Source organism: Pseudorasbora parva, chromosome 4 (assembly GCF_024679245.1).
Source record: "Pseudorasbora parva isolate DD20220531a chromosome 4, ASM2467924v1, whole genome shotgun sequence".
In the NCBI taxonomy this organism is placed as follows: Eukaryota; Metazoa; Chordata; class Actinopteri; order Cypriniformes; family Gobionidae; genus Pseudorasbora; species Pseudorasbora parva.
In genome coordinates, this window is record NC_090175.1 from 13,368,295 (window position 1) to 13,392,637 (window position 24,343).

Genomic DNA, 24,343 nt, shown 5'->3' on the forward strand with positions numbered 1-24,343 from the left:
TTAATATCTCACACAATAATATTTTATTTTATTTTATTTTAAATGACAAAAGCATTTAAATTAAGATATACATCATTAAATGCAAGAAGTCTGGTTGTGCTTAATGGGTTCATGTTTGTAAGCACAGCCCTGTGTTTTTTTATAAGATCAAAACTTGTTTTTTGGGGGGAAATTCTTGTTTGCTTTAAACAAAATTTTTAAAGAATAATTTTATAAAGATTAACTTAGTGACCACCATCAGTTAATATTTAAAGTCTGTTTATGAAGTATTTACATAGACGTTCAGTGTGGATGAGCTTGAAGGGAGCGCATTGTGCTTTATTAGAACAGAAAACCTTTTTTTTATTAATAAATATTAAATGTATACATGTTAAAGGACAATTTTGCTAAATAAATAATCTAGGTCATATAATAAGTTCATGCATAATTTAATGTGATCAGCTATTATAGAAAATATCAATGAAATTATACTTTTTCTTATTGATGTCACAATGAAGCAGTGATTTTTATAGCAGTGCACCCTTTAAGCTCACCTTAAAATATGTAATCTTTAAAAATTATAGAAGTGTAAAACCACAGAACATCAATAAACTAAATTTATAACATAATGGATTTAAAAGTACAAGCCAGTGATGCCTGTGAAGTAATATATTAGTATAGCTCACAATCTTACAGCTAGCTAACAATGTTCAATTTTTATGTTGCTAAAACGATCTTTTGGACTTACTGTAATTATTTCCCACAACCAGGTTCCAGGCTATAATATGCCAAAGTCAAAATATTAATCTCTTCATTTTACAATAAGAAGTTTTTCTTATTGAAAATGAAGGCTTTAACACACATTTAAGGGGCTAAACGTTTGGTGAAAGTTTTCAGACAGCTTTCAAAATGGCCACCAGACAGTGTGAACACATGAATACCCATATCTCAGATTATCTTGGAATTACAGGAGGCATATAATAACAAACAAACACATCAGTTGGTTAAGACATCAAGTAGGATGATCATTTCTTTTTATAATCTGAGCTCAAAGATAGTAGTGTGCTTATTTGAGCTCAATGCAGGTACGTTTACCCTATATGTGTTCGTACACTCAAATGTTCAGGTCTGTATATAAAAAAAAAGTTATGATGTTTACCAGGGCTGCATTTATTTGATCAAAATACAGTAAGAACAGTAATAATTAGTAATAATAGTAAATAATAGTAAAAAATAATAGTAAAAAAAGTAATAATAATAAGCAAAATATTATTATGATTTCAAACTGTTTTCTTTTGTAATATATTGAAGATTATAATTTATTCCTGGATTAAAGCAGAATTTTCAGCATCATTCAGTGTCACATGATCCTGCAGAAATCATTCTTGATGCACAAGAACTTTTATTATCAATGTTGTGCTGCTTCATATTTTTGTGGAAACGTATCGAATGTTTTCTTTGAGTAGAAAGTTCAAAAGAACTGTGAACTTCATTCTCAATGTATAAATGCCCCATGTGATCTATTTTATCTAATTCTATCTAATTCATCTTTCCTAAAAAAAAAAAAAGTTCATATGACCACATGAAATGTGAGAGACTTGAATCCTTAATCTGTGTGTGTATTATATGTATATGTGTTGCGTTTATAATGCTTGTCCATCATAAGCATGGCTCCCATGTAATGTTTTCATCTCACACTTAGACGAAGCTTCTTTCTTTTTTCCTTTTTTTTGTCTGGCCGTTTGTTTTGCAGCCTCTACGTCTTAACCCGCAGAGTAATCGGGATAAGGTGCCAACCCCAAGGTTAGCACCACATCATATTTCCTTTGCAATCATCTTGCCTGAGCGTCATTCAGAGCATGCATCCGCTGAATACCGAGTTCCCGTTTATTTATAGTCCCCCACACGCACTCTCCTCCTTCGAGAATATCCTGATATCCTGTGAACACTTCACACCTGCTCCAGCTACCATTTGAATATCTGGACCCTCCAGGATATTTGGATATCACTGTGTTTATATTCTTATTTGTTTGTTCCCCCACGTCAACCTGAAAGGATCTCACATAGAGTGTGTTTTTGGTAGTTTTAACACAGCAGTGTAGAGAGAGGAGAGAACATGATGGAGTATGAAATCAGGGATTGTTGCAAGCCAGATTTAAACTCGCATCTCTCATTTGAGCAAAACATCCAAAACAAAAACAACAACATAACATTTTCAACTTACTAGGTGTTTTGTAGAGTAATTTATGATGATTTTCAACTAACTAGTTGTTTTGGAGAGTAATTTATGATGTTAATGGTATATTTTAAGTGTGTTTATTTTAAAAATATAAATGTGTAAAAAAAATAAACTAATGTATGAGATATTTTTTTAAATAAAATAAATTGTACATACAATATATAGCATACAATTATATAAATGAACTTGATTGTTAAATGATTCTAGCAAATGGCTGCAGTATAACAAAGAGTAAAAAATTTAAGGGGGTCTGAATACTTCCGTACCCACTGTGTGTGTATATGTGTATTTATTTATGTTGTGTGAAACTTAAATTAAAAATTTTCTAAGTTATACATTTTAAAGTTATATTATTATTATTATATACCAATTAATTTTCTATGTTATACATTTTAAAGTTATATTATTATTATTATATACCTATTAATTTTCTAAGTTATACATTTTTAAAGTTATATTATTTTTATATACCTATTAATTTTCTAAGTTATACATTTTAAAGTTATATATTGTATTGATTAGATTTCATTCGATTTTTGTTAAAACACCCTTACCTATCAATAGCATCTCTCTCTCTCTCTCTCTCTCTCTCTCTCTCTCTCTCTCTCTCTCTCTCTCTCTCTCTCTCTCTCTCTCTCTCTCTCTCTCTCTCTCTCTCTCTCTCTCTCTCTCTCTCTCTCTCTCTCTCTCTCTCTCTATATATATATATATATATATATATATACATTTTATTAATTCATTCCCCTCCATAAACAACAAAAATCTAAGAGGGCACAATATGAATGGGCATTACAGGTCTGGCAAAACAACTAGTTCACAGCACAGATGTGTTTCGCAAAGCTTATTGATTTTTCCTACTTGGAAAAATCATTATTAGCTTTTTAAATTCTTAGTGATACTTATTCTGAATCTTATTTTCATAAAAATGCACCCATTACTCTTACATATTGCTTTTAGGCTGCCATCCGGTCATGCGTCATCAGAGCGCATGGATTGATAGGTATGCTATGCGGAGAATGAAAGTCTCCAGGGGTAGAGGAGCGCATGTGGTGAGAGAGGAGCGCGTGTCGATTCGAAGCCAGCGGGACCGTTTGATGTGGTTTGTCAATAACGGGTACTTCCCTTGGCCCGTTTCGCCTGTGGTTTGTGTTCCAAGTGTCGGCATTTCTCTGAACCGGACCGCAGCAGATAGGTTTCTCTATAAATCCCCGTCCTTAAGCTCTTCATTCGTCAGCACTTAAAAATATAACCATTGCTTGTGATCGCGCAGCGTCCCACCAGGATTAATCCATGATTTCATCACATTTGATAACTGTCTGGCTAGCGAGATAAGGCAGCCGCCCGGATAAACTCTCAGTGTCAGAGAACTTGCCAGTTTCCTTGTTTGTCTCCTGCCAGCTTGGGGTTTACCATCAAATTAGGGCGCATGTTTGTCCTTTTGTGTTTTAACCTCAGGGTTTGATCTTTCTGCCTAACCTCTATATTGAATAACACAGGTTAAAAGCGAGGTGAACATGTACCTTTGATTAGCTTACTCAATCTAATAAGGTGGAATGATACGGGCTGATTCTTATCTCACCATTTTGCCAGAGTGGGCTAATGCTTTTCCGCCTTCATGCAGTTTGAACAGGCTGAAAGTAGATATCTGCGTGTCTTTCATCTGCTGTACACACCAGCAGGATCTGGTCTTGCTTTCACCATCTGGGGTCAAAGGGTTTTGAGTGGAAAAAACCTCAGATGTTCATATGAACAATCAAGAACATCTAAGGTGTTTTCAACTCAAAACCCTTTACCCCAGGGGTTGTATAGTATCCTTTCTCATTCATGTCTCCTGTAGTATTTTGTGTTTGTTTGTGGTGTATTCTTAGCTCCTCTTTTATTCTGAGAATGGCACCAGGGAGGAAATTAACAGCTCTGATAGGCCTCTATAATTGGAGATTCAATGAAGCTTTCAATGGAAATTAGTCTCAGCTGACTGCAGACTCGGTTATGAAGCACCACTGAGTGCTCTGCTGTGAGCCTGGCCTATAGTCCAGCCTAATGTTACACACAGGGTTATGGTAGTAAAACTAAATCATAAAAGTGTTACTTAAAATAAATGTTAGCTGAAATATATAAAGCATACAAAATAAACTTTATTCTAGTTGTTTATTGTAACTTATGTAGCAGGGCGGGGCCTGTAAAACACATTTTACAGGCTCCGCCCATGAGTGTTGATGGACACTGCCGTATTAGCATAGACCCCGCCCTCAGAGAGCTGTTCACAGTCGGCCATGTTTATCTCCTCACCAGAGCATTAACAGCAGCATTCAAGTAAGAAATGTGTTCCTAGATACTAAGTTATTCAGTCAAAAGCAGTGAGTGATTTTCTGTTTATCTTCTGTTGTTTGATTCATATCAACAGCAGATATAGCAGTTGGCACTGTATATAACATTGCTTTCACTTTATACACATAGGATTTCTGTACTTGCTGCATACGTGCAGACTTAACCAACCGTTTTCATGTGAACTTTGTGTTTCTGACATAACCTTGTGTGCATTTGACAGTTCCTCGTGCGAGCTCATTTGCATTTAAAGGAGACACACAAATTAGTTTATTTCAAAATGCTATATTAAATTATCTGTTTGGAATTTTGATCTGAAACTTGTATCTGACATATCTTACATCAGTAATAGTTGCCCTTTAACAAATGATTGGTCAGGAAATTAACTAAATGAATGGAAATGCACTACTTCAAAAACCATTGCTGTCTCAGGAAAACATCAAAGACAGATTTAAGATTTTGGCAAAATATGGGAAGCTGCGTGTGCAGTGATGAATCACAATGAGACACGAGTTGCATGGTGATGCTCCAGAGCGGTGTCTTCAAAAATCTGCTGAGAAATATAATAATAAACGCATCTCTGATTCTCTACCACAGTGAAGCATGGAGGAAGAGTGTCATTGTGTGGGGAGCCTTTTTAGCTGTGGGTATTGTTGAGCTGCTTCACTGTGAAAAATCATTTAATGCTCTGGAGTTCTGGAAAATATTGCAGAATGCGAGAAGTGGCTTGAGAACACGTCCATCAGGCTCATGTTTTGCCTGGTCAGAGGCCAGATTTGAACTCTATAGTTAATATTTGGCCTCACATTAAACTCAAACGAACTGGGAGACAATTTTCAACTACTCATCAATTGTTAACATGGAGTGAAACAACATTGACTCTTCCTGTAAAAAGCAGTCTACAAGTTGGGGAAGGCTATTCCGTGCCACTCTAGTATTTGTGCAATTCTTGCTTATTTCCTGGCCAGTGATTTGTGATTAAAATAGTTAAGACCACTAAATAGTTCTGCTTGGCTTTTTCCCAGGATATATACTACAATAGTATTTCTGTGATACTGCAATAAGGTCACAAGGAAGGTGTTTTTAAAGGAAAATTTCCTGATAATTTACTTCAAATACTTCAACCCCACTTTTTAGAATGATTTTATCCAGCTCATGAATGATAAAAACATTGACAGCCGATCAGAATCTGCCCTGCTTTAACAAGCTCAAGCATTTAAAGCAACAGACAAGCACGTACTTAGAATAAACTGAACAATATCGTCCGCTGGTGTGGATATAGTTATCTTTATAGTTATCGTTTTGGTGTGAACAAGCCTTAAGTCTTTGCATGTTTGCTTTGTAAACTTGATCGGTACTTTCTCCTATGTCCTGCGTGACCTTTCCAATGTGATTAGATAATGCATGGCACATTGCAGAATAGCGTAATACAAACATTTGTGGGTAAAAAGTGTAGAATTTTTTTAATGCATGTTTTTTGTGTGTGAAAATGACTGGAATCATGTCGAGCCCTTTGAAGCTGCACTGAAACTGCAATTTGGACCTTTAACCCGTTGGACGCCATTGAAGTCCACAATATGGTAAAAAATCCTGGAATGTTTTCCTCAAAAAAATTAGTTCTTTTTGACTAAAAAAAGAAAGACGTGAACATCTCGGATGATGTGGGGGTGAGTAAATTATCAGGAAGTTTAAATTCTGAAGTGAACACTGCACACTCAGTCCCATTAGAACAAGATTTTCCAGTTCATGTACTTCAAATAAATATGGAAAGTGTGCTGCACTGCAGGTGATCCAGTAACTATGGTAAATTGGGCAATTTTTTTAAAATATTGATTATATTCTTCAATTAATTTTCCACATAAACAAAATAAACATATAATACAAATATTATATTAATATTTGTATACACAATATTATATATACACAAAAATAGTATGCCAGTATTATTTATAATAAAAACCCATGTTGTGGCATATTTTTATAAAAAAGTACTTGGAAGCATACTCACTAAAGAACATGCCACTTGGAATATGCCATACTACTTTAAACATAATATGATTTGTATCGCTCTAATCCTAATCTGGTATGCTATAAAAGACAGATCCGTTTCCTGTGCTGTTTTGTAGCAGCAAGGCTGCAAACACAATCCTTTTGACAACACTGGAATAATGGGATTTAGCTTCTTTTTTGTGCTTGTTTTTGTCTCTATTTTGAAGATTTCAGAGGTTAAATTTCCTCCATATCAACTCTCATTTTTGGTAACACTTTTTTTAAGGTCATGTAGTTACACTACCTACTATAGTAATAACAGTAAATCATGCATAATTACAAATAACTTACCCCAAACCTAACCGTAACACTAACTCCAAAAGTAAGCACATTGTAGTTAATTCATACTACTCAGTACTTATTTGAGTAAGTACAATGGGACTACGTCACCTTAAAATAAAGTGTAGCCTTGTTTTCCCCCATTGAAGGATCTTAAAGGTTTCTGATGTTGCACGGCTCTGGGCTGCGTCCCAATCCAAATGTGAGATGTAATGAGTCATAAAGCAGAAGTGAGGTGGACCGTACTCTCGGTTCATTAAAGTGACCAAGGCAAACAATGAATTATTGATGTAGGGGGCCAGCGTTCCAAAATAATGTTTTTGTGGATCTCTCGCCACAATATCCTCAAGGTCTAATTGTACAGACAATTATTTCCCACAGTGAGAAGTTTTTTTTTTTTTTTTTTTAGCACAAAAACTCAAGGCCGTTTTTTGTTACATGTTTCCATGTCTACTGGATAGACTCTGACATTTGGTGTAAAATGATACGGATGATCTTTTTGCCTACAGCGCTATGCCAGCACGGATGCAAACACGGAGAGTGCGTGGGACCCAACAAATGCAAGTGCCATCCAGGTTATACAGGAAAAACGTGCAACCAAGGTAAGTGCTGAAGTCTATGTTTAAATCAACCTCTCCGTTCTAAAGCACCAATTTGTCACTGCGTTTATTTTAAAGGCTTCTGGATGTAGATGTCACCCTGTAGGTCTACACAGAACAATGTATCGGCAGTAATGGGCTGTTGTATTGAGTGATATAGTGATTCAGGATGTGAGGTTTCCCTTAAGCAGATAATATCTCAATTACTGCTCTAAGAACGCTGTACCGAAAATAAAACGGAGCCAGGGGACTAAATTCTGTCTGAAGTCGTCTCATCAGAAGAACGCTGGCGTCGGAGATAACCCCTGATTTAAAACAGCACATTTCCATTTGAGAGGAGAAGGCTGGGAGACTTAAACTGAGGATTCGGTGCCCTTGGAAGGCAAAGGGAGAAGGTGTAATTAAAAAGACGGGAAGGAAAGGGAAAACAATCCCCTCTGGAATGTGGAATAGAATCTTTTCGATTTTCCCTTGCGTCACGGTTTCATGTCAAGTCGATGAAACTTCTTTAGCATCGCTGGACCGGGTGGAAATGATTTAATTATATTTTTTATCATCACAATAGAAGACTTTTCAATCAGCTTAACTAGGCTTTCGTGGCCAGAGCGATTAACAGAATCAGATTGTTTTTTTTAGAGGTAATGAAAGATGATTGTCTTTGCGAGGGCTTATTTGTCTTGTGTGTTTAAAGGGGTGGCTGATTAACTCCACACCAGCTACATGTATTCAGCAACTAACCATTCAGAAACGTCCTGTTGCATTCTACGTGTTGTCACTTCTTCTTGAGTCCCTCCATCGTTGTCTGACTCCGGTTTGAACATAAAAGGCCATGCCTTTTATTTTCATTCCATACCTCTGCATGAGGTAATCAGAGCTGCTAAATGGATGTCTTGAAGCTAATTTGCATTTAAAGGGACACACAAAAACGTCTCACCCTCAAAAAGTGACAATTTTAACATGCTATAATAATGATCGGGTGGGTATTTTGAGCTAAAACTTCACATACACACTCTTCACATACACACTGAGAATATCAGGGACTTATTTTACATCTTGTAAAAAGGGGCAATCATCCACTCCTTTAAAACGTTGACAGGTGCTGTTTAGCATGGACACATGGGTGGCATATTAAAATGATAAGTGGAAATAATCAAGCCTTTAATTTTCAGCATGACTGAAGTGTTTTTCAAGCCGCTAAGTGTTTTTGTTTATTGAAATGATCTTTAACAAAACAATCAGCATGCAAATTCAATTATACCACACAAGATTCTTTTCACAAGATATTTTAATAGTTGCTAATATTATTCTTGATTTATCTTGATTTATTTATTAGCACAATCAACTTGGGCGTTTAAGGCATTTCAACTTAAATTATATTGAACTGACTAACAAAATAAGTTAAATCTTGTATAACTTGTAAAAAAATAGTTGCTTAACTTAGTTTGATGAGTTAATTCAATGTAAAAACATGTTGTCATAACTCATTTATCATATATTTTCACAGTGTAATAGCTCTCTATAATAAATGAATGTAATAAAATGTGTTGTAGGGGGGCAATACACAAGCTAAGCTATTAAGTTGCAATTTTTTTTATACATGCACTTTTAGAAACCAGGGCCTCAATGTTAAAAGGATCCGCCACAAGTGATTAGTGTCGAAAAAAACCATGAGCAGAGCTGAACAGAAACAATGATAAAGAGCTTAGCACTAAATCCTCCGCAATGAGGTGGGATAACACCCTCAAAGTTTAATAACCAAATTGGAATTTAAAGGTGATGCCTGTCATTTTTCGATCTTAAAATACTTTCACCTATCCCAGTTTAACATGCAAAGACAAGTATGGTATTGGGCATTGGGATCTGTTGGGCTATAAAAGTTGATCATATATTTTGATCATAATATAAAAATGATGAAACTGACACAGAAATGTCAGGTGTGTTTAGAAATGTAATTTATCTAAATAATGGTTCGTTGTTTGGCTGGTTGCACACTTTAGTGTCACAAAGTCATTTTGTATATTTGATAGAAATGCATGTTGGGGGCATTTTTTTCTTTTAGTTGAACATTGGTTGACATTTGTCATCGTATTCATTCCACTTTTGATGTGAAAGGCCCTTTTTATTTTATATTTGCCCCCTTTATATTTGCCACAAATATAACTTTTTGTTATTAAAAAGCCCAGGTGAGTAAAAGTAACTTAAAGGGTTAGTTCACCCAAAAATGAAATTGATGTCAGTAATGACTCACCCTAATGTCGTTCCACACTCGTAAGACCTTCGTTCATCTTCAGAACACAGTTTAAGATATTTTAGATTTAGTCCGAGAGCATATGCAGTCAATGCACACTATACTGTCCATGTCCAGAAAGGGAATAAAACCATCATCAGAGTAGTCCATATGACATTAGTTGGTTAATTAGAATCTCCTAAAGCGTCGAAAATACATTTTGGTCCAAAAACTGCCAAACTGTTGAATTCACGTGACATTGGCAATCATTGATCGATTCACTGATTCATGGCCGTTTGAATCTTTATTTAAGGCTTGAAAACAACCGCAGAAGAGAAGACTGATACTAAATAAAGTCGTAGTTTTTGTTATTTTTGGACCAAAATGTATTTTCGATCATCAACTTCATTTTTGGTCTAAAAATAAGAAAAACTACGACTTTATTCAGCATTGTCTTTTCTTCCGCGTTCCTCCAAAAAGATTGAAATCGATCAATGCTTCGGGTCGCCAATGTCACGTGATTTCAGCAGTTCAGATCGCATCAAACCGCCAAACTGCTGAAATCACGTGACATTGGCGACCCGAAGCATTGATCGATTCACTGAATCATTAACCGTTTGAATCTTTTTGGAGAAACACGGGAAGAGAGGACAGTGCTGAATAAATTCATAGTTTTTGTTATTTTTGGACCAAAATGTATTTTCGATGCTTCAAGAGATTCTAATGAACCCACTGATGTCACATATGGACTACTCTGATGATGGTTTTATTCCCTTTCTGGACATGGACAGTATAGTGTGCATTGACTGCATATGCTCTGGGACTAAATCTAAAATATCTTAAACTGTGTTCTGAAGATGAACGGAGGTCTTACGGGTGAGGAACGACATTAGGGTGAGTCATTAATGACATCAGTTTCATTTTTGGGTGAACTAACCCTTTAAAAGTAATCTAAGTAACAGATTTTCTGTAAAAAAGTAACTTAGTTACTCAGTTAGTATCCTCAGACGTTCACGCCCACAAACCGTTGGATGAATGTCTGATGCATATGGCACGCTTTTCTGGAAACACTTCAGTATTTCTGAAGTCGTAATCTGATTGGTTGGATTCTACAAGATGTCCAACGTGTGTGTTGCGTTCTTTAACGGTCCGCCTGGAAACAAATGGCGTGACTCCAAACTCCCTTGTGGAAGAAGAACATTGTCATGTTTACAACTGTGAAAATTAGCACTAACCAGGATCAGCTATAAATGCTGGATTTTCAAAAGAATCTGAAGTTCACAACTCAAGTTGTGATAATCTTGAACATTGTTCTTGAATGAATATAGATGCACGCCGGTCTGTTATTGCAGGGATGTCGACTTTACATTTTCATGCTCCTAAGCATGTTGTGGAAACAAAACAAACTGTGATTGGTTGCGTCACGTCAGTCAAATGTCGAAACAAATTTTCGACCAATGAAAGCTGCGATACAGTTCAGACCTTCTGCCATCAGTCTGAAGATCTGGCGATGCAAGTCTACTCAATTAGGGAGTAATGCAGTATTGTAGCGCATCACTTTTAATAGTAAAGTTCCTAAACACTAGCTGTAAAAGACTGACTGTAAATTCTGATAGGATTAACCATATTTAAAGTTGTTGCATGCTTCATGAGCATATATAGAATATAGAAAATATGTTTACAGTTGGCACCTTAATACTTAACTGAAAGCAGGAAGTAGTTTTTTTCAATTAAAGCACAATTAGCATTCGCCTCGTTTGATCTGCTTCATTTTGCCAGCAATGCCTGCAGTTCCTCTTCGCTGTAACATCACTGTCATGGAGATGATCGGAGGCAGATGGGCATCTTTGCCCAGAACAAATAAACTCATTAAAGCGTTAATCCATTTAGGAGTCAAGTGACACTGAGCTGCATTCGGCTCTCCGTGGATCAAATCAATTTAATAAGATGCTAATTTGCAGGAGGTCTCTGTAAATGAGAGTCTGTTTACCTGCTGCTCCTGGAGTCTGTCAGGGATCCATAATGCGGCATCACATGTTGTAAAATTCTTTCAGATATGAAGATGGATTGCTTTTTGGTGAATGCACGTCAATGCGTTATTTAAGGTGCACTTCCTCTCCGTAGCCCAAATTAAATGCTCATTTTATTAAATGGAGAGAGCAATTGTTTTTAATATCATGCATAAATTGTCTAAGACACATGACAGATTAAAATTGATGTTCTAGTCTCATGCAAAGTCATTTGGCAAAATAGTAAAATATGTGTTAGCTCATACAAAATGTACACCTTTTAGTCTTATTAAACTGAATCCTTGTCAGGCTAGAGAGAATCTGATTACAGTATATAGAAAATAACTATAAGAAATCTTAAAGGTAGGTAGGAAATAAGACAGCTCAGATAAAGAAAAATAGTCATGTAAAGCTAAACTATGTTTTTTATTAACATAATAAGTAGTCTTCAGGGCAAACATAAAAAAAACTGTAAAATATGGTTTCTTTAATGTTTTCCTTGGTGTCTTACTGACATATTGCTCATATATTAACCCACAAATTTCAAAGTCTACATCATAAATGTTACATTTTTAGCAAACCGGGGCATAATAATGGTTATGTGTTTTGTTTTTGTTCATTTCCGTGTGTTATTTAGGAGTTGGAAAGCCAAGCACATCTGAGGGGATTATACAGGATTTTTCCATGTCATCATATAATTAAGCTGTAAGCGCTGAGATTGTTCTATAACACTGACATTCCCTCCTCTCATCTTTTTTTCCAGTGTCAATCACAGTCAGTTGTTGGTACCGTATGAGTATTTTTTTTAAAGTTGAAGGGTTACTTGGGAATATAGACATGTTAAATACCAAACCCTTCCGTCACGCTTCACTATTTTTAGGTTTTGTCTTTTGTTCATCACCTATAATAATATCAGCTGCTCCAGAAGAAAAGCCGTCAAGATTTTTCCAGTCATGATGGTTGGTGCTCACCATGTAATTATGCAGCTAAAGCTAAACCTGTCCATTTTTATTTTTATCCCCAAAAATCTGTACTATCCATTTTATGCCGACCAGAAATGTAGATTTACCTTCAAAGAGCAAGAAAACAAGAAACAGCATTGGCAGTCCATTTCTTTTTTTATTTCTGTATTTGACAAGAAATAATGTAGGACATTTATTTTATTTTATCCATCAGTAATTGAATGGATTATGAAAAGTGCTCTTTATGTGAATGGTGGTTGGAAGGACCAAAAAGGAAAGTCATTTCAGAGTTGGACGAAATATCTTTATTAATTCATACGCATCCATAATCTCATTTTCTCAGTAAAATGTGAGTGATTCACAAAGGAAAAAGGTTATAGTATACATAAACTGGGAATTTGAATGCACGAGCACACTAAAACTTTCTGTGTACACGTTAAAAGTTTCTCATAAGCAATGTTGGGCAAGCTACTTAAAAAAGGTAATCCACTACAAATTATTAATTACTACTTTAAAACTGATATTTGATTACATTACTGATTACTGCATGTAAAAAGTAATCAGATTACTAATTACTTTACTTTCAAGTTACTTTTAAAACCTATCAAACCTACACAAATACACTACAATGTGAAACACTAAAAAATGATTTTAAAAAAAAGGTACCTGGTCGCCTTATAATTTCATGAGTTCATTGAAATTAAATATTTGAGTTAATGCAATGAACATTTTTGAGAATCGATATTATTAAAAGATTGTGTAAGCATAGTGGGTAATTGTGTGTGTTTTATTTGTGGAGACCAAATTTATATTTTCATGATTTATCACATTTTCTATGTGGTTCAGATACAATAATATTTTGAGTTTCTATTTATTAAACCAATTTACTTCATTGTATCAACTCAAATTTTTCATTTTAATATACATAAACATTTTAAGACAACCAGGTTACTTACTTTTTTAAAGCTACACTGTGTAACTTTTTTAGTTTATTCTTAGCTAAAAACACTTAGTTCTTTCACAAATATATGTGCTCATTAATGTATATTTACTTCTTTCAAGTAATAAAGTATTCTTGTTTATATGCCATTGAAAATACATACGGGTGAGGGGTTCGAATGCCGGTCGCTATGTTGCCCCTCCATCTTGAAAGTACATTAGCCAAAGAGTGACATTGCCGTAAATTCAAGCTTCGCTTTCCACGTTTTAACACTCGATGGCACTCATGGACAAGGTCGAACTGGAAGCCATGTTAATCTTGGACTAAATCGGCCACCGTAGGAGTTAAAACGAAATCGAATTGAGAGAAAAAGAAACTATTATTCACTGGATTCTTATATACCTTTACACCGCTAGATGGGGGGAAATAACACAGTGTAGCTTTAAGGTAAACCAACAATATGTTTTTACAGTGTAGTTGTTTCAGAAAATATTTCAGAAGGAAAAAAACAGCAACTTGACTTAAAGAGCCAATGCATTTCTCACCCTCAAGTTATCCTCTGTGTATATGACATTCTTCTTTCAGACAAATAAAATCGGAGTTATATTAAAAAAGTGCTGGCTAATCCAAGCTTTATAATGACTGTGATTGTTGTTCTGTTTTTTAAGTCCATAAAAATGCATCCGTCTGTCAAAAAATGCGCTCCACATGGCTCCGGGAGGTTAATAAATGTCTTCTAAAGCGAATCGATGCGTTTGTGTAAGAAAAATATCCATATTTAAAACTTAATAAAGTAACGTTTCGGCCGAACGCTTAACATATTCAGTTTATGGAAAAAGTGTTGAAAGTGCCTCTGCAGTTCAAAGGCTTACGCTAGACGCATCTTAAACTCCGAGAAGGCACTTTCAACACTTTCCCATGCATCAGTTCGCTTCAGAAGGCCTTTATTAACCTCCCGTTATATGACGGACAGATGCGTTTTTATGGACTTAAAAAACAGAGCAACAATCCTTCGTGCCATTATTAAGCTTGGTTTAGCCACACTTTTTTAATATAACTCCGATTTTATTTGTCTGAAAAGTCATATACACCAAGGAAAACTTGAGGGTGAGTAAATCATGGAATAATTTTTATTTTTGTGTGAACTATCCCTTTAATATTGCTTTCTTAACAATACATTTGTAATGCAAGAAATTAAATTTTATTGACATCGGTAACTAATCAAAATACAATGCACACAAAAAGTTTCTTGTCCACATAGTCTGCGATATATATATATTTTTTTGCAAAGGTTTCTTTAGGGGGCTCCATAATGACTCTCTTTCGATGTTACCAAGGGCTGGGAAATTATGAATGGATATTATAATAGCCTACTTTTCACAATCAAACCCTGTCCTACACTGTTTAGCTCTGAATATGCTAAAGCTAAAATCACTTTCACTGCCGTTTGTTTTTATCTACTAATTTGCATATAATCTTTACTGAATGATGTGATGTTTTTGTCCACGTTATCCTGTGTGCTGTTATCTTGTGTGTTTTCCTCACTCCTAAAGAAGAGCAGGGCTATGTTATCCCCCCATTATGGCACAGTCACCCTCCTGTTTTTGTTCCCATGGACCACCGGCCGATCGCGGTGCCTTCAGAGGGTGAGCTAATCCGCTGTGTGTGATTTTCATGACCGGATGACGCCTGCGGCCGCCCAAAGTGCCGGCCTCTCTGGCCCACGTGCATGGTGCAGTCTGCTTAGCCGAGCGAGAGTCAATACTTTCCCTTTAGCAGATCCCTGAAGCCTCCACAGGCATGGCTGGAATGACACGGAGAAAGCCATGCATGCCTTGGCAGAAACACACACACAAAGCCTTTAAGAGGCTGTTATGTTTCACCCTGCTTTCTTTCTCTCACTCACTCACACACACACACACACACACACACACACACACACACACACACACACCCTGTCTGTGTCTGTCAGTTCCTCTGAACTTCTAAAGCAGGGCATCTTTCATCTGCGAGCGCTCAAGTGGCTGTCCGGCTGCTCTCCTTCCTCTCCTCCGCTCTCTTCCTCTTTAACCTTCTGTCTGTCTCCTGTATCTCTGGCTCATCTTCATTTCACAAACAAATATCCTGTCATTCAAACAGCGTCTGTCATGTTATTGTCGGTGTTGTTGTTTATGTTGTTGTTTGCCTCTGAGGTAATCCTGGTCATGATCTATCTGTCTATCTATCTATCTATCTATCTATCTATCTATCTATCTATCTATCTATCTATCTATCTATCTATCTATCTATCTATCTATCTATCTATCTATCTATCTATCTATCTATCCATCTATCCATCTATCCATCTATCCATCCATCCATCCATCCATCCATCCATCCATCCATCCATCCATCCAATTTTGTTTAAAGGGTGGTATGATGGCTGGTAAATAATCAATAATCTCTCTCTCTCTCTCTCTCTCTCTCTCTCTCTCTCTCTCTCTCTCTCTCTCTCTCTCTCTCTCTCTCTCTCTCTCTCTCTCTCTCTCTCTCTCTCTCTCCATCTTCACACCTCCTACCCTCCGTTTTCTCTCTTCCAAACTGGACAATGTTGTTTTATTTTTATTTATTTTTATTTTTTTTAAACTCTTATCATGAGTTAGCCGTGTTGCAGCTCAGAGCGGTCTCCTGTTAAGTTTGGCTATTCTGGGAATGTGACATTTCATTTCCGCTGTTTTCAGCTTTATTTGAGTTAGCAAAGGACCAATTAGTCTTGTGTGATGGGTGTTCGTCTCCTCTTCACCTCCCCTGACAGAAACAGGAGTTGAGCATCTTTCTGAGATGAATTCATCTACTCGCCGTGCAGACAGTTGAGCTACGGCCTGAACCGAGCATGTAGACAAGAAAATACAGCAGATGAGGTTATGCAATTATATATATGCTCATAGTTCACCCAAAAATTAAAGTTCTGTCATCATTCACTCTCCCTCATTGCAATCCATTTGGCCTTCTTTCTTCCGTGAAACATAAAAGCAGACGTTTGACACAACGTTCTGCCTGCCCATCCATGAAATTAATGTGAATTTAGACATATATTAAATGATTTACCTTCTGTTGTGTTTCATATATAGAATAAATTACAGGCTTAGAAATCATGAGGGTGAAAGAACAGAACAGATTTACCTTTTCATATTATATTTTTATGATGAATTATTATAATTAATATTTTAATACTTTTTTATTTCTTGTACCATGTCTTTCTATATTTCCAACTATATTTCAGCTGATTTCTATGAACAATGTGTCGCAAATGTCTATGAAATCCACAAGAAAAGAACGTGTCAAGGAAAGGGTCGGCGTTAGTCAATTATGTCCCCGATCATGGTGGAATTGCTGCCTAATTGGGGCTGTAAATGAGTGTGTAATCACGGCTTCAGCAGCTCAGAGCTACAATATGTGACTACAGAGGAATGCTGTAGATTTAGACACAATTTTGATTAAACATGGAAACCGAGAGATTTATTTGGTCCTGGAGGTGGACTCTTGCTAAGGTGATTTTGGGCCGTGATTGAAGCTGTCCTCGCACATGCACCTCTGCAAATCAAGCCAGTCAAGTGACCTCCCGCCGCTGCCAATTACCATTAATACTCTGTGCCATTCATCTATTTAAATCTGTGCCACCTGTCAAATATAGCCAGCATGCGCCTCTCTAGAATGCATTCCGCACATAACCGACCGCTAAAGATGGCGCCATTCTCTCAGAACTGGGCCATGCCAAAGACACTCATGTACACCAGCCAGGAGGATCTATTTTCAGTCCGGTGCAAATGAGACTGCAGGCATCACACTACGTGTCTGGCCTATAAACCTGGCTGTGTAGCTTACAATATTGAGATGCAAGTGATATGTGGTCCAGCTGATGGCCCGTGTGGTTATATGGTGGAGCACAGATCAAACTATATCCAACCCATGAGTTTTTTTCCCACAAATAAAAATAAAGCGTTTCTTTGCCTTGGTGACAGAAAACCTCTTACTTGATTTTTCCCCAGCTCTCGACAAATGAGGGCTACTTCAATAATCATTTGAAAAATGGATAAACTAGTAAACAATCGCTCAACGTTTTGGATAAATAGGTAAAATAATCATTCATCAAGTAGTCAAAAAAAAAAAAAAAAAACAGAAGCTGTTTATGATAAGCTAATTGAAAATACACTATTTCTTTCACTATTTATAATATTTAAATATTTGTTTCCACTATTTGATTAAATTGAAATCATAACACTTTGGGAGAATTACACAGAATGTGCTCTGAGTATTAAGGAATTAATTATCATCAATTACAAAATAATAAATGAAAAATAATTATATATTTTATATTATATGTAGGCCTATATATTTTTATTTTTAAATATATTTTTAAAATAAACATTGATTGACAACACAGTTTTCAGATCAGCAATTCAGTGTTTTTTAGTATTATTGCCATACTACAATAGTATTTATTAATATTTTAAATTATTATTAATTAATATTACTATTAATTTTAATTTTTGTTTTAGTAATATATATATATATATATATATATATATATATATATATATATATATATATATATATATATTAAAATAAGTAAATAATAAATAATAACACTAGTTCAGCCAATGAGAATAAAGAAATCGTGAAACAAAATGTGTTTTCCATTTTGTTTTTAATTTTTATATGGATTTTTATATTATGCACAACTCTACCATTGATTTCCCTCCTTGTTCTGGCACCCAATCTGCTGTCCTGACGTTTCCGTTTTAAGGTTAAAATCGTCTCTATCTGGCAGTGAGGTTAGTGTTCAAAGTCTAGAAAAGGGTCAACAGCTTCAAAGTTTAGAATATTTGAAAATATCTAAAGTCTGGTGATGAGTGCATAGTTGACCTTTGCAGAGCTGTCAAAAGGAAGTAGTTAGTTTTCGCATCTCAGTATCAAAACCCGAAATCAGACGCATTGGAAGCTAAAGTGCAGGTTTGTTAAAGTGCAGCGTCCTGTGGAGTGAGGCGCTCAGAGGTGGGCCTGTCCAAACACGGTGGCCTGCGGCTTCACCTTCTTCCCGCAGACGCCGCCTCACAGGTTTGAAAGGATTGACCTTTCAGATCTGACCCCTGCTTTAAGCCTAATTCCTGCCCCCTCACACGAGGCTGTTCTAACTCCCCCTCTCTGCTCTTCTGTCTGCAGACTTGAACGAGTGTGGCCTGAAGCCTCGGCCCTGTAAACACAGGTGCATGAACACATATGGGAGCTACAAATGCTACTGCCTAAACGGCTACATGCTGTTACCTGATGGGAGCTGTGGAAGTGAGTCACGTCTTGTTGTTTTGCACGTGGTGTCCAACTGTGTCAATCGCTGCCTCGTTCAATAGCTCTTCAGCGCTCTGCTTGAAACAGATAATGTGTGTATTTTGTTTCTACAAGCTGGATTTCTACAGGCTTTTCAGCATATTGTTACAAAACAGCTTTACAAAGAATAATCAGATAATGCAAAAATACATATAGCCTATTAAAAGTAGTTTCATTTTGTAATTTAATTTAAAGAAGAGAACAAAAAGCATACATACATTTATTTATTTAGTGTATTTTTATTTAAAAGGTTTAATTTTTTTCCACATTGAAAAAAATAAAAAATTTCAAGTTTTTTGTTTTGTTATTATTATTATTATTATTATTATTTTCTATTTTAAAAGGTTTTATTTTTATTAAATTCAAACAAATAAAATACACATTTTCTTTTGTACTTTTGTACTAATTTTGTTTTATTTATTTATTTATTTATTCTTTTTTATCTTGTTTTGTTTTATGCATTGGACCAAGCAAAAGTATTTTTTCACAATTTCCCTTCTGTATTTTATTTATTTATTTATTTATTTACTTACTTACTTATTTATTTATTCATTCATTCAGTCATTTATTTAAAAAATTCAATTTTCACATTGAAAAAAGTACAATTGCAATTTTAAATGCATTTATATTATTCCTATTTACTTTCTTTCTGTTTTATTTTATTGTATTATTTATTTGTATCTTATTTTATGTATTTATTTTATTTTTTATATAATCTTTTATTCATTAACTTATTTTATTTTACCTATACATACTTATTTTTATGCATTTAAACGGTTTTATTTTATTTTTCCACACAGAAACGAATCAAGTAATATTTTTCTATTGTACTTTTAGCATTTTTTATTTTATAATTTTTTTATTCTTTTCTTTTCTTTTCTTTTATTCCTATTTTTCTTATTTATTTTGTTTTGTTTAAGATATTTTTTCACATTGAAAAAAGGGAGAATTGCAATTTTAAATGCATTTATATTAATTCTATTTACATTATAGTTTTATTTGATTTGATTGATTTTGTAATCTTTTTTATCGTATTTATTCTCTTTTTATTTTATTTTATTTTATTATTTTATTTTACTTTATTTTATTTTTATGCATTTAAATTGGTTTTATTTTTCCCTGCACTCTAAAAACTGCTGGGTTAAAAACAACCCAAGTTGGGTTGAAAATAGACATACCCAGACTTGGGTTGTTTGAACCCATTGAATGGACCCATTCTAACAACCCAATTTCTGGGTTTGTCCATTTTCAACCCAACTTGGGTTGTTTTTAACCCAGCACTGTGTAGGAAGAAAAGAAAGTATTTTATTTTATTATTTTATGTTTTTTTTAAATGTGTTTTTTATGTGTTTTTATAGTCTCTTCTCCCATACACAAATCATTTTAAGAGCTCAGAGCGTCCCTCAACCCTCCACAGAGCTTTCAAATGACTCACAAAAAATATGAGAAAGCTGTGAACTTCAACCCTGCCAGTAAAGGCGAAGTCTTATTGCTGGCCTTAAGCTATCCTCCCTACACCAAGTGGACTGTGCCTGTGCTTGCCTGGTGCGTAGTGTGCTTCCAGAGCCTTCAAGATCCCGCTCTCTGATAAATATTGTCTCACCTCCCCACAGCTCACACTTCAGCAAACACCGCTGAATCTCAGAGTTAATCAGAGGATGTGACGTGGGTGTACAATGATTGGCAATGCTTGGATGGCATGGATTATTGCATCGTTTGGAGAGGTTGGCAGTTCATCTGATAAGAGTCTCCACGGACTCAAATTATTCATAACTTTGTCATTAGATGGTAAAAAAATATATTTTGAAATCAGCTTCAGCACTGTCTTATCATGTAATGTAAGTGTTGTTGATGTAATGCCTATGTTAGATTTTTTTTGTGTTTAATTTTTATTTTTGGTTGCATTTTTTATTAAATTAAATTACATTTAAATTGTAATAATAATATATAATTATTTAATCGTTCAAAAAAATACACAAAATTGCAAAAAAAAAATTAAATGTAAAACAATAATGAAAACAACATTTACTCAAAACTCACATCAGACCTGCAAAATTGTCTAAATAAGAACAGTTTTATTTGAATGTGCTTTTTGTTTGATATTTTGTTTGTTTGATATTTTAACCTATAGCCCAGATTTGATCTAGGACAGTACACAAGAATGTAAGTTTCAAGTATATTTAATTTATTAAGCACATTTAAAACAACCTTGGTTGACCAGAGTGCTGTACAAAATTATCTGTCATTCATCTCCAACATTAACAAACACAATCATAAGACATTTAAAGCAATTGAATGTACATATGTACAAAAATGTACAACAGTACAAGTGGGTTTTCAGAAGACTTTTAAGGATTTTTTTCTCCTAATTTTATGTCCTTGAAGACTTCAGGGAGTAATTGAGTTTGTCTTTTGTTTTTCAACCTGCATTAGCAGGAACAATATGGCATCTCCTGGTCTCTGGAGTGTTTTTTTTTACCTCGCTGTCTGATGGAAAATGGTCTGTACTGTCTGTGACGACCCCCTCGACACTAGTTGAGAATGTGCAGTGGTGTTTCTCCTCAGGGCTAATAGATCACTGCACAATCTAATAACGCAAGGTTATCTGCTTCACTGCTCATTTCCTTCAAGGCCATGAAGCTAAATATGGAAAAGTGTGTTCCCTTTTTGCGACCTGTGGCCTTGCACCCCATTTAATGGCTGTTCATCTTTTGTCTATGTTCATTTGCTTGGATGTTTAAATATGGGGCGTTTATATAGGTACAGTTTGTTTTCCATGCACTCTATGTCTTGTATACATAAGTGTTTCTGTAAGAGGAAGAAATGCGATTGTATCATACATCTAAACCAGGCATCTTTCTGTCAGATGCCCGGACATGCAGCATGGCGAATTGCCAGTACGGCTGTGAAGTAATGAAAGGAGAGGTTCGCTGCCAGTGCCCGTCCCCAGGTCTGCAGCTGGCTCCAGATGGCAGGACCTGTGTGGGTATGTATGTGCTCATGGCTAATGCATTACTGTAAAAGGGAATCCCATTTTCATTGATCCTTAGAAGTAAAGCTTATTATGAAAACAAACTGCATGTGTCCGAACAAAAACTTTTTCACAAAATATCCAACTATTTAAATCTGCCATTTAAAGCATCAATAAATATATTTATATAAATATATCGGCATGGCCGCAGACCAGTCAGAGTGCCCATGCGGACCCCTGTCCACCGGCGAAAGTGCTAACAGTGACACGTGAGCATCAGAACTGTACCATGAAGCTATGGAATAAGGTGGTCTGGTCAGATGAATCACGTTTTCTTTTACATCACGTGGATTGCCAGGTGTGTCGCTTACCTGGGGAACACATGGCACCAGGATGCACTATGGGAAGAAGGCAAGCCGGCGGTGGCAGTGTGATGCTTTATGCAATGTTCTGCTGGGAAACCTTGGGTTCTGCCATCCATGTGGATGTTACTGAGACACGTACCGCTTACTTAAGCATTGTTGAGACCGTGTTCACCTTGATAATGCGCCTGCCACAGAGCAAAAATGCTTCAGGAATGGTGTGAGGAGCACATCAATGAGTTTGAGGTGTTGACTTGGCCTCCATGTTCCCCAGATCTCAATCCAATTGAGCCTCTGTGGGATGTGCTGAACAAACTAGTCCGATCCATGGAGGCTCCACCTCACAAATTACAGAACTTTAAGGATCTGCTGCTAACATCTTCCTGCCAGATACCACAGCACGCCTTCAGGGGTCTAGTGGAGTCCATGCCTCGACGGGTCAGGGCTGTTTTGGCAGCAAAAGGGGGACCAACACAATATTAGGTGGTCATAATTCTCAGTCAACTTAAGCTCAACTGGTAAAATTTTGCTAAGCAATGCCATTCCTAATAATAATAATAATAATGATAATGTGTAGCAATGCTATTTCCAGGGAACTTGAATCCTGTAAATTGCTTTAAGCATCTACTGATTTGCATAAATGTTAATAGATGTAGACTTCAGGCAGAAAAAAAAAATCATTAAATAAAAAATATGACCCCTTTAAGTCAAAAGAAGAGCGAGCACGATCTCTTTGCGCTCTGTCTAGTCATCTTTTGAAGGTGTGACATGATTTTTTTTTCGTGGCTGTCAGAAAAGATGACAAACCTTTGCTATTACGAACGTGTCAGAAAACAGTCGCTTTCATTCACGGCTCCGTTCCTGCTACAACACCTCAAGGATCGCACCAGCCCTTGACAACAGAGTCGTGCTTCTTTCGTTTGATAAAGTGATTATGCTTTAAGTGCTTGGAACCTTCATTGTGCCGTACGTTAATGACTGTTTTAATGGCATGCCATAGACACAGAGACTGCAACTACAACGACGCTTTGAAGAAGCATATTTTATATTCACTTTTTGACCACACAGATCACTTAATCACAAATGGAATGCGACAAATTGAGTCAGTTAACCTATCGCACTTCTCCGCACATTTGTCTTGCGCGACTCTTTAATTTTTTCCCCCACCTTTCTGCCCTTTTCCTGGAGGCTATGAGTGCAGAAAACAGTGTGAGTTTTTTAAAAGGGGATCATAAATCAGACTGACCATCTTAATGCTTCACGGCACAGGTGTTCAGCTCTTTAGGTATTTCAGCAGAGGACGTTTATTGCTCCGAGGAGGGCAGCTTCGGCTAGATGGATGTCTGTACATGCACACATAAGTGTTGAGTTTGAATGGCACCCCTGCAGTTCACACACTGCTTGATGCACGTCTTAATTTAGTTCATCCTTAAATGCAGCATATGCCAGAACTAAATATCACAGTAAGTAAGGAATTGTGTACAACGAGCCTGTCAGTAGCTCAGAAATTAATCCTGACAGCATTACGCAAGATAACAATTCAGGGGTTATATAAGTATAATTTTGACTTAAAAACTTCATAACGGCAGAGGTGATCAGAACCATGGTGATGCTGAGCTTAATTCACCGAGACCTTTTTACTTTGATACAAACTGGAGCTTTAAAACGAGCTGAGAAATTATGGATTGGCGTGTTTGTTTTGCAGATGTGGATGAATGTGCCACAGGCCACGCGGTTTGTCCCCGTTTCCGCAAGTGCATCAACACATTCGGGAGTTACATCTGCAAGTGCCATGATGGCTTTGACCTGCAGTTCGTCAATGGGAAATATCAGTGTACAGGTAAGCAGGTGGAGGATATTGTGTACATTGACATTACATTCATACACAACAGCCAAAACCCTTTCGAACAACGTGAAATGTTGGAATAGTGTAGCATTATTTGATTTGATGACGCTCAAACAAAAAAAAACTTTGGGATTGCTTTTGTTTGTCTTGAAGAATTTATAAAAGATATTAAAAAATCATTGACCTGTTAAG

General features: G+C 36.0%; 1 protein-coding gene across 3 annotated transcripts in view; it reads left to right on the forward strand.

The window, feature by feature from the left end:
• The window catches only part of npnta (nephronectin a), a 62,182-nt gene that overhangs the window by 19,740 nt on the left and 18,099 nt on the right, over positions 1-24,343 (forward strand). The window contains exons 3-7 of one of the 3 annotated variants that reach the window (XM_067440979.1): positions 7,381-7,473; positions 15,162-15,254; positions 18,811-18,930; positions 21,839-21,958; positions 24,011-24,145. In XM_067440979.1, the coding sequence (XP_067297080.1) occupies positions 7,381-7,473; positions 15,162-15,254; positions 18,811-18,930; positions 21,839-21,958; positions 24,011-24,145 (561 nt within the window). The remainder of the gene's footprint in view (positions 1-7,380; positions 7,474-15,161; positions 15,255-18,810; positions 18,931-21,838; positions 21,959-24,010; positions 24,146-24,343) is intronic. The other 2 variants (XM_067440981.1, XM_067440982.1) reach the window with 2 other exon arrangements.